At 50.6% G+C, this 11176-nt stretch overlaps 4 protein-coding genes across 4 annotated transcripts; 2 read left to right on the top strand and 2 right to left on the bottom strand.

The window, feature by feature from the left end:
- Window positions 1-1701: 1701 nt before the first annotated feature.
- On the top strand, window positions 1702-2152 carry ALT_8658 (uncharacterized protein; the record flags this gene model as incomplete). Its single annotated transcript, XM_033557864.1, has 2 exons — window positions 1702-1964; window positions 2038-2152. The coding sequence occupies 2 exons, from the start codon at window positions 1702-1704 to the stop codon at window positions 2150-2152; spliced, it is 378 nt and encodes a 125-aa protein (XP_033413755.1).
- Window positions 2153-4318: 2166 nt separating this feature from the next.
- ALT_8657 (lysine--tRNA ligase) lies at window positions 4319-5736 on the bottom strand (the record flags this gene model as incomplete). The annotated part of the gene is made up of 3 exons (XM_033557865.2): window positions 4319-5088; window positions 5165-5590; window positions 5652-5736. The coding sequence occupies 3 exons, from the start codon at window positions 5734-5736 to the stop codon at window positions 4319-4321; spliced, it is 1281 nt and encodes a 426-aa protein (XP_033413756.2).
- Window positions 5737-6778: 1042 nt separating this feature from the next.
- ALT_8656 (Tim10/DDP family zinc finger protein) lies at window positions 6779-7167 on the top strand (the record flags this gene model as incomplete). The annotated part of the gene is made up of 2 exons (XM_033557866.1): window positions 6779-6876; window positions 6984-7167. The coding sequence occupies 2 exons, from the start codon at window positions 6779-6781 to the stop codon at window positions 7165-7167; spliced, it is 282 nt and encodes a 93-aa protein (XP_033413757.1).
- Window positions 7168-7614: 447 nt separating this feature from the next.
- On the bottom strand, window positions 7615-10194 carry ALT_8655 (putative Sin3 complex subunit (Stb2); the record flags this gene model as incomplete). The annotated part of the gene is made up of 1 exon (XM_033557867.1): window positions 7615-10194. One exon carries the CDS (start codon window positions 10192-10194, stop codon window positions 7615-7617), a length of 2580 nt encoding a protein of 859 aa, XP_033413758.1.
- Window positions 10195-11176: the final 982 nt, after the last annotated feature.

Raw genomic sequence — 11176 nt, 5'->3', positions numbered from 1 at the left:
GCAACAGTGCCCTGGAGGGAAACATTGGATATGTAGATACCGGGACCAGCAAGTTTGTGGCCTGACTTTTATGACTTTGTGAATGGGATTCGATATTGGGGGGGGGGGGGTGGAGTTCTCATCCAACGCCGTATTAATGGGAGTCCAATCCTTTTCGCCTGTCCGTCCAGGGCCATATGTTTCTGCCCGCTTTCGTCGTCATACGCCCTACTTAGCCGTTCAATGAGCTGTCAAGCATCCTTTATCGCTGTTTTCGATACAGCACAAAAACGGGATAAGGATATAAACCGTCCTGCGCGGCGATCGATGGCGACTCAACATCCTTCTCAGCAACAGCAGTATGTTGCCAACAAGGAATGATCTACGCGGCACGTGCATTAGTGACTGGGACGCTTCCTATGACAATCTACTTCCACGAACTTCTTGATCGTTCTCAAAACGCCGCAGGGAGATATGAAGCGGTGGAGCAAGTTCAACTTCTGTGGCCCAGAGCTCAGCTGTCGTATTCGGCGACTCCGGCAATAGCGGGCCGTATACCGCGCGTACACTTGATTTCCGATAGACAAGGTTGGGTCAACGAGTACTTCATACGCTGTGGCCAATGGTCGTGGAGTGAAACTCGCCGAACCATCTCTTACAGCTGCCGCTGGGCTCCTAACGAACTATCAGCTCAAAATGTCGTCCTCAGCCGAGCGAGAGCCGGTCTGTCATTTCCGGTACTCGAACATGTACTCATTCCCAGTTCCAGGATACTCTTGAAGTGGCCTCGGACATCGCGTCATATTTACCCCCTACAGACAAGAAAAGAAACGGAATATGACTTGCCGTGGCATAGCCGTTCCGATCGTAATCGGTCTCCCGTATCACAATCCATTGATTCTTGAGATCTCGAATACAAGTTGGTGGAGACCACACCCGCATCTTTACAGACATAATAATTGCTCGTCTTAACCGTGAGCTCCTCCTCAGCAGTTCTTTCGTGAGGTCGGCCGAATAAATGGCCGATTGCACGTTCCTGGCGAGCATGGCCTGTCACAGCGGACGGCTGTTACGGCTACCATCGACATGGCACTTTGATTTGCAATTTCCGCAAGCGCTGTATCGAACTCGGGGAAAAGTATACCACCTTGCGCGATATGCCAGCATCCTATAACTGGTTTGTGGGAGCAAAGCTCCTATGAACAGAAGAAGTGTTCCAGATTCTCGCAGTCCAATTTCGCTTCGTCTTCATTACGCTCGATTCTGCGATTCCATTCTTTGACTTTATCAAGCTACTTGCCTTCGAAATGGCGGCGTTGACCCCTGGTCAACCGGCCGATCGCCTCACTGCTCGCAAGTTTTGATGTATGCCTTTTTTAGAACTTCGGCGAAGAACTGGAAACGGCACGGGTCCTAAGGGCAAGAAAGCGTATGTGGCGACGCTGGAGGAAGCTGGAAACCTCGGTGATTAAGTTCGATGCTTTGAGCCCTATCCAGAACGCCAGGTCTCGGCTCCTGCATGAAAAGCTCTGATCCATTGGCGAACTACAACAACTTACATTGATGTGATCATTGCAACACCGTCCTTCATGGCTACTGTTTTTCTAAGCGCAAGTTTCGCAGCAGGTGGCAGTGAACGTCTTGTTCTCTGACAAATCATTCTACCAGCAAATCACTGTTCTAGCATGGTTTGTCTTGCTTCTTGCCGCATCCTTCCCACCTATGACGATCAGAAAAAGGCTTATATCGATGCAATCGAACAAGCGCGTGGAGAAGGTGTCGACTTGGTCGACACTACTAGGCAACAACTTCTTCCATTTGCAAGCGGTTGATGCATATCAGACAATCGCAGATGACTTCACTGCTCTCATCCATCGCTTTAAGTTCAATCACGTGCAGCAGGCTGCATTCGCACGCCTCCGCGCCCTACCTGGTGGGTTTGATCTCATCCAAGGGCCCCCTGGCACTGGAAAACCTAATGGGCGGTCCGAGATTTTCTCCTGTTCCTTGCATACAATAATCGTCATACCCGCAGACGGCACCAGGTCATGCTCTTAGCACCATCAACGACGTCGTCAATGATCTCGCCGTCGGGATCGAGGAAGCTCGGTTACAGTTCGTCCCCGACCGTGAGACCATCATTGTCCGTTGCCATGCGCTCAGCACTGGATAACCACCTTGTTTTGTACAAGGGCAAAGCATGCGTGAATTTCCTCCTGCTTGATGGGATGGTATCGAGATTTGAGGAAACTCGCCTTTGGTCTGTCTGTGGACTCCCGAACTCTTGATCCACTGATGCTTGTTCCACCGAGTCTGACCTGACAGCTCAGATCTGCGTTGATCCCAACCTGCGCATGAGATGTCTGGAGCCGACTCTTATCATCGCCGACTGCCTGTCTCTTTCAGAACCTATCTGCCCTCTTCCCTTCTGGTCTTGTTCCAGTTAGAGGCTGCAGGCAGTCTGCCTGAAGATGTCTGGGGTACACACAGAATGGATAGGCAGCAGTTACCGGTTAAGTGTGCGGTTTGGGTTCAATAAGCTTGAGGCTCGGACAGATGGAGCTCCTCGAATTTCCGAGGAGCCGGAGAGAGTCCATGCAGTCATTGAGTGCAAGGCCATGGCCATAAGTAAGAGAGCTATGCCAGCGGACACTCAATTTTCTTTCTCTTTCGACTATCTTGACAGTTGCGGATTCGAGATTGAACGCGGGACATCGGCCTCTTCCTGGAACAAGTTGCTCCTGGACAAAGGTGTGTATATAGCGCAGTTTAACGACAAGGCTTTGGAGGCTGCAGCTGCGATTGGAATCAATCCCACCAGAGCTTGTCCCTACAGTGCAGCGGCTATGTCAAACGAGGCCCAGCTACTTATGCTGCGAATCGCAAAAGATATTTTATCCCGGCAAACATAACCGATGCTATCCAAATGATAACAGCAAAGATATAGTGATCCATGGCCCTTGGGCTTTACGAATCATTCGCCTGAAAATAGTTCGTTTGCTAGGAAGCTCTCCTCTCAGGGAGCCCGCACACTTGTGTCGAGTCATGTCTCACTGCCTAAAATGCAGTGCTCCTTTTCCTGATGATGCGCAACTCATCGATGTTGCTTTTATGATACCACCGCTGATTCAGATCCAGACCGTGATCTGTTCTTGGCAGAGGTCTTTTACCACCCAGCAATGAATTATCGTTGTTTTATTGCTCAGGTCATGCGGATTGTCTGTGCTACCTTTTGGTCAGGAGCAGATGGTCATAGAAGGTTCTCAGACTTTTGGTGGCGGACCTGCGAAGGGGCACGCAACTTGATTCCAACAACCCGCCTGGGGCAGGCATATTATCTGATGACAGACGCAGTCAAGCAACATTGAGGAAACCAGTGAGGCAATCATTGCGGGAGAAAGAGATGATCTTGAAGTGACAGGACTGACATTACTGTCCTCCAAGAGTGGGCAAGCCCAGATTAAAGTCTCACGAGTGTCTGAGTGCGTCAGCAATACTAGTACCAGAAAACGGATGTTTACAGTTCGGCATGATCCCGCTTATAGAGAACTGACACAACTAGAGATCCAGACACAGATGAGCCTACTAAACGGGCGCCTTTATCAAGGGCAGAATTGGTGGTCGTGCCACAGGAATAAAAGAACATCGCCATATAGATGGCCTTAATTTACTATCGCGGTTCCTCTTGTTTGTTCACTGGCCGATGGTGATGTGTTGTGGAAATGTTCCTTGACTCGATTGGTGTGAAGTACCAGACTACCCAACTGGGAAGTGGCTGAGATGAATGACCTAGTGATCATTCAGGGCAATAACTTCATGTATGTGCTACCTGTGGATGCCTATCAGACCATTGCGGAGGAACCCCCTGTTTTGGTCCATTGCTGGAGACGCATTCTGGAGCTAGAGGACGGCCGAGCTGATTCCAAATTACGTTTGCTATTCTTCCCAACGCAAGAGGACTATTAGGAGGGTAAGCAGCAGAAGACCTTGGCGGACTCACCAAAGCTGTACTGCTCCGGGGTTGATAAAGACCAGTCCCGGGGGATGGGCCATATCAACGACCTTATATGTGACGCGATTTCTAATGAGATAGAATAGCTGTTACTGTTGCCCTTGGTGATACTTTTCCTGGTTCTCTTCTTGCGATGCAGTGACAGCGGATACCGCGGACCGGTCTCTTAGCCCTAGAACCCGCAATTCGAGTGAATTGTGCTATCTTAACGTCAACACAGATTTTAGACATGTTATACATGAGATGGATTGAAGAATCGATGTTTTGCAGTCGTAATATAGTACAGGTATCTAAGAGAGAAATATCATACAGCCATCATAAAGTCCCTCAATCGGTAGTCCTCGACAGACCATCATGGCGACGGGTTACGGCGCGGAGATTCCCAAAAGGAAGGACATCTCCGATCCTCTTAGCGCCCGTGAAGAGCATACAGAGACGATCAATGCCACAGCCCCAGCCACCAGTAGAAGGGAGACCCCACTCTAAAGCTTCAAGGTAGCTCTCGTCAATCTCCGCTGGCTCATCGGTGCCCTTATTGTAGCGGACTTGGTCCTCGAATTTCCGTCTTTGCTCAAAGGGAGAGTTCTCCTCTTCGTAGGTATTGACGATCTCCCGTCCGTCAATGAAGAGCTCTGCGCGCGCCGCGACAAGCTGTTGATTGGAGGGGTGGATGAAGGACTTTGATAGCGGGGACAGGCACTCTGGAGGGTTGATGATGAAGGTCGGGTTGATGCATTCAGGTTCAAGGTAGGTGCTGCAGAGCTCGTCGAGGAGACGGGGAAGAGTGGGGTTCTTAGGAATAGGAAGGGAAAGGTCTCTGAACAGCTGGCTGACGTGGTCTAGGGCATACGGTGTGGTGAGGTCGGGGAGTCTGCGACCAATCTTGCCTTCAATGCCGGTGGTAAAGTCTACTCGACGGAAGGGGGCCGAGAAGTTGACTTCAGGTGGTTTCAGACTGGCGTTCTTGTTGAACTCCTGGATATGTGCCGCCATGCCAGATAGGAGGTTCTCTGTGATGGACATCAGATCTTCGAGGTTGGCGTATGCATGGTAGAATTCACATGTCGTAAATTCGGGGTTATGCGTTTTGTCCAGCCCTGTCCCAACATGTCAGTCACTTGTCTCACTTATCACAAGACTTCGTAGGACCATTAAGCGTCCGTGTGGACTTACCTTCGTTACGAAATGATGGACCAATCTCAAACACTTTGTCGAATCCACCGACCACTAAGCGCTTCAACCATAGCTCTGGCGCGATTCTCAGAGACAGCTGCCTATCGGGAAATTCGGTAGCAGAAGTTTGAAACGGGCGGGCCATGGCTCCGCCAGCTATCGAGCCAATGATGGGAGTGCTGACTTCCATGAACGATCTGTCGAGAAAGAACTGGCGCAGAAATTGAATGATAGCTGATCGCGCTCGGATGATATCTGCCGCCTTCTGGTCCGCAAGGAACTGGACATGGCGTGGGTAGGGAGATGTCTCATGCTCTTCGGCGTTGACGGGAACATCGTGCAGGCAGGGCGACAGCAGCTGAGGAAGCTCAGTTGCAAGAACAGTGAGCTCCCCAGTTCCTGTGCGGTGAGGTTTACCTGTTACGGCTATGGAAGGTCGTTCAGTGTCAGGTGGTGATACTGGGGATGGCTATATGGCACAACATACAGAAAGCATCGCCGCGGCGAAGGAGACGGTAAAATCTCTTGAAAGCATCGGGAGCTACTCCGCCCAGTTTGCGAATGTTGCACATAACCTGGACCTTGCAACCATCCTGGAAGATATCGAAGAATATCAATTTGCTCCCGGCCAGTCTATAGGCACGTATTCTTCCTACAAATCTAAGTACAGAGGACAACCGAGTAGGGCCAGAACAGCGGCAACCTACCATTAACAATGACAGTGTCATCTTCTACTGTTTGATTGCTGGTAAGGTGGCTATATCGATCACGGAATGCCGCACAGCTCAGCGACCGGTTGTCACTTGAGAGGCGAGGATATGGGTCAGAACAGGCATTTTTGACCTCCTCAAGCCGGTATCTGAATGCTTTCTCCGGGGAGGCTGTGCTGCTGCTATGCCTTGTACGTATAGATGATGATGAGACCGGTTTGATTGTTCCAAGTAAACTATCTGCTATGCGAGAAGTACGATTGTTACTGGAAGTAAACGGCGATCCTGCACTGATAGATTGCTCGTATTAGCTTATCAACTCAAGCAATACAATTTCTCCTCAGACAGCAGAATATGAATTGGGCATTGAATCAGGTAAAAGAAATGACTCCGGTGCGATCAAGTGCTTGAAACAAGCATCATCTGCAGCGGTTCTGGAAAGGAATGTGTGTCTCATCATTCAATTGATGGGAAATAGTCAAGGAAGGAGAAAATAAGCTTCTTACCTAAATCCAAAACTCTTCGAGCATAATTGCGAAGCCCACCGGGGGCGAATCGAGTGCATATTAAAGAGAAAAGCTACAGTCACATCACGTTAAGGATGGAAAAAGAGAAGAAAAGAAATTGCACTGGACATGAGAAGGTCAAAGAATTTATGGAAGGCGGTGGGAAAAGACGGTCTTAGCTCCCGGGCTCATAGCAGCAACTCCGTCCGGGCCGCAATATCATACATATCTCATCAGAATCTATTTGAGCTACCATTCATCACCAGACCCTGCTTCCAACACGGTCAGTATTAATCTTGCTTTCTGATCAGGCAGTTATTGTTATTGAAGAATGCTAACCCCTTCACAGATACCTGATCACACAACTCAGTCAAGCTCCGTCCATAAATTCCATCATCATGTCTTTCCTCTTCGGCGGTCCCCCCAAGATGTCCTCGGCAGAGAAGATCGCTGCCGCAGAGACAGAAGTCGAGATGGTTTCCGATATGTTCAACCGGTAAGATGCGCCAGTCTCTTCCTTACCTGTACCAGTGCCCGAGATAGTACCATAGCCTTACTCTCATCCGCATTTGATAACCCAGCTAACGCCGTACTCAATCTCAGTCTCACCGAGTCCTGCCAGAAGAAGTGCATTCCCAACGATTACCGCGAAGGCGACCTGAACAAGGGCGAGTCAGTCTGTCTTGACCGCTGCGTCTCCAAGTTCTTTGAGGTCAACATCAAAGTCAGCGAGAAGATGCAGGGCGAGGCGGCCCAGAAGCAGGGCGCTCCTGGATTCGGCATGTAAAGAAGATACGCAGGCTTTACTCGCTAGTCTTGTCTGGAAGGGCGTGTTGCGCGCGTCGGCTGATTTGTTTGGAACCGATGGTCTTACAACCTCTTCCTGTGTTCGCTTTCGCTGGTGAGGTCATACTTTCATGCTGGGCGTGGATTCTCTCAACGTTTGTCTTTGCGTGCGATCGAGTGGACTCAGGATGATATCCATGCTGAGTTCGCCGTTAAGATCCTTACTCAAGAGGATGCGAGATGTCACTCGGTTCTGGCACTTTTGTCTATTATGGGAGCACTCTGGAAGGATACTCGAGCATTACTGTCTTTGTCTCCGAGTCGTGCCGTTTGCAGTGCGTCTGATATGGACACCGAGCCTCTATTCACACTATGTACACTAGAATTGGTATATAAAAATACAGGGATATCACGCTTAACACAAAAGACATGAAAGGATCGAAGCATATTACGAAGACATTCCAACAAGTCTTCCCAGCCGCGACAACCATGAATTGCTCTGCTTCTCTTCCTCCTTCTTTATCAGCCCTTTCATCCTTGTTTCAAGCTCCAACACATGCCGCTCGAATTCCCCGAGGCCGCTCTCCACATCCTCGACTTTGGACTCGAGGACATTGAGCTCATAATCCAGCTTGGCTCCCATCATCTCGACGCGCTTCATGGTATCAACAAGGTAGGTGTGCTCCTCCGTCAGTAACTCACTGGAGCGTTCCCTCATTTGCTGATATTTCTCAGCCTTGTCTAGGTAGATCGAGTTGATCTTCTCTTGTGACTCATAGAGCTTCCGGTTCAATTCGTCCACCGAGTTCACTTGTCTTTCCACCCATGGAACTGTGTGATGGCTCAGCTCCTCGATTTTGGAGTTAAACATTCGTACATCAGAGGCCAGCGTGTCCTCAAGCGCAACGGCTTGCTCTAGAGTGGCATCTGGCTTGGGCGGCAGTGCTTCTCGGCCTCCCAGGCTTTCCCAGCCAAGTACGACGTCTTCAACAATACTGAAGGACAGGTGGCGAGGCCAACCATTGCTTCTACGTTCCGAGTCATCTGTGGTGGTGAACTCTATGCAACTCTGCGGTCGGCGCAATAACATGAGATCGAATCGAGACACTTCATCGTGGCTCACAGATGCATCGGTCGATCGTGTCCTGGATCGCCCTAGATCTGACTCGTCCTCTTCCAGCTGACTTGTCGAGGGTTTTCGTGCTGAATCAGTTTCCTCATTATCTTGCGGAGAATCAACAGTGATCTTCGGAGGTTTCGATTCGGAGACTGTCGGACCACCAGTACTCGCTGGTGGCTCTGCCTTGGCTGCGTCAAACTGTGTCTGGTCGTGAGGCTCAGAAATGCTTTCCCGATCGGTCAGGTTAACGTCAGCCTCTGTTTTTAGCACAGGCATCTCCGTATCGCTTTCGATAGCTGGGATGTAAGCCGCATCACGCATCAACTCCGCCCCGTCTTTCGTCTGCTTGTGGTGCTGAGATCGAAGGCTGGGCAGTCCAACTGCTTCTTTGAACCTTCCAAATCCGATTCGTGCGTCTGACACCTTGCCACTAACACCCCTCCGAACCATGCGACTGAGGTTCTGATCCTTTTCGTCCGGTGCGGTCCCCGTTTCAGGCTGCCTCCACGGGCGGTCTGAGCCTTGCAAGGATCGGTCACCAGCCAGATCTTCGTGCGAATGGCGTTTCCTGCTTGTCCACACATAGTTGCCCTGCTCATCTCTGTTGAACATCATGTCCGCAGCAGGCGGATCATGAGCGACGCCATCACCCAGCCCACCCTTACGTGGCTTCCCCCTCCACAACCACTTTGCCCTCTCACCGGTGACTAGCGATGCGAAGTTGTCCAGCTCCAGGGTCTCAATATCGGCGATGCCACCCTTTTCACGACCCCGTACCATACCCATGACCATCTCACCCCCATGTCCGCTCAATTCGGCCATCGTCGACTTGACAGCGTCCGTCCAGCCTTCTGCATTTGCCGCCTTGGCAGTTACACGGTGAAGCCGGTCGAGAGTTTGGCGGTCCAGTCTGCGTGTCCGTTCCATCTTCTGTGACTTTTGAAAGCTCTCGATTGCCCTCTTGAGACTGCGTATATCGAAGGCGTCTTTCCCTACCGGGGCACCGAAGGCATGGAGTCGATTTCGAGCTCCCATGAATGTGCCCAGCAACGCAGCTACAGTCGTCGGTCCTAGTACGCCGTCACTTGGTTCTATGTTATACAAATCAATCCCGAACTCGGTCCACCAATCATTGATCGCGGTTTCGGTGACATCGCAGAGAAGCCCATCCACGTATTCAGGCGCCAAGAGGCCAAACATTGTCAGAGCGATCTGGCATTGTTTGACGAGCTCGATTACAGCACTATACACAGGTACTCGCTCGCTCGTCCGATAGAGTTGATAAAACTTTGCCACGGTCGCAGGTGAAGGAGGCTGTAGCTTTAAGCCGGCCCGGCCGGCGCAGGAGAGCCGTTTCAGGTTTTCGTTGACGATAAAATCCTCCTTGTGTCGGAGTATGTCACCGTCGGGGACTGGGATGACCGTCAGCGCAGACGGAAACGAGCTCAGGTCAGTTACCATGACGGTGCCCAGAGGTGTGTCTTTCGTTCGTGCTTGACATTGCGTGACGGCGTTGAAGTACAGTTTCAAACGCGGAGACCAGGTGTTTTCGTCAGTTGGGACGCTGAGGACTCCCACCAAGACCCTGTGCGAAGGATCGCCCGTGTAAGTCGTAATCACAAATGTTGGGTGTACCCTTGAACAAGCCCATTGCTCGACGATGTATATCTCGTAACCCTCCAGGATGAGACGTCGATGCAGCACAACTGTCGCAGGGTCCTCCTCCAGATACCGAAGGGCCACAGGGTCGGTGAATACGAGTTTCTGATGACCGTGCGGCGGTGATGTCCCCATGTGTCCGTTCGTATGGGAGGAGGGGCTCCCATGAGTGTTGATAGGAGGTTTCATAGAATCACATCGGTTCGCCACGGGAGGCGCAGCTGGTGCGCTGCTAACAGCCGGTGGCATTCTGTCAGCGTGATAGCTATCGCATTAGTGGTAAAGACAGTGTCATATCCAGAGCCGCTTGCTGGTGTCTTCAAATCGATTGTCGCTGTGACGTGTTCAAAGTACTGAGACCAAGCTCAGAAATGAGGGGATGAAACGTTGACCCTCCTGGGGTCTCCTAGCTTTGTTGGACTCGTAAGGAAGGAGCTTGACATATCCGGAGGAAACACTAAGCATCTGTAATATCAAACAGGAGTTGTAGAACTACTATGAATTTGCCGTAACATCGTCACAAGAAGGAGCTCAAATGTGGAGCTGGGAGAGAGTTGCCAGAAAGACAGTTGACCGCAACTAAACAGCGACGTCACAGGATTCTGGAAGCGGTGAGTCGGCTACGGGGCATGAGTGCCCCTGATATACCAGCCCCAACTCTACCTATCTACGGAGTTACTCCGTACCGAGATAATAAATCTTCTGGGGAATTGTGTCTGTCTTAAATACTCCGGGCTGAAGGAGAAGGATGAGCACTGCTATGTTGTTCGAACGCGAGGAAACATAGCACCTAGAACGAGAGGACTGGCGAGCGACGTGTCCCGTGTCGAGACCACAATAGTTTCATGAATCACTGAGAAATATGCCAAAGTATTCCGCACACAATTCTCGAGACCTCTCCATTCTGAACTTACGAACTACGGAGTACATCAAACTAATCAGTAAATCCCTTCTCCACAGGCCTCCGCAAGGGAAGCAAACAGTGATGAAAAGAAGACCGATATTTCGAGCATCTGACAAGCAGAAGACTCAAAACTGACACCAAGACTTGGAGTCAGGGCAACTTTTTTTTCAAAAATTCCCAGTCGATCCGAAGACCAACTGGAGCGGTCAACTAGGTAGTTTTCAACTAGCAAAAACACGGTCTCGGATGTCTCCTCACTGACACGTGTAAAACCCGTGCACCAGGATGGAGAAGAAAAGAAGAAAAAGTTCAAAGAGATGGGGGAGC

Source organism: Aspergillus lentulus, assembly GCF_001445615.1.
Source record: "Aspergillus lentulus DNA, contig: Alt16, strain: IFM 54703, whole genome shotgun sequence".
Lineage (NCBI taxonomy): Eukaryota > Fungi > Ascomycota > Eurotiomycetes > Eurotiales > Aspergillaceae > Aspergillus > Aspergillus lentulus.
Note: the sequence above shows the minus strand (reverse complement) of the source record. Positions and strands in the feature narration are given on the sequence as shown.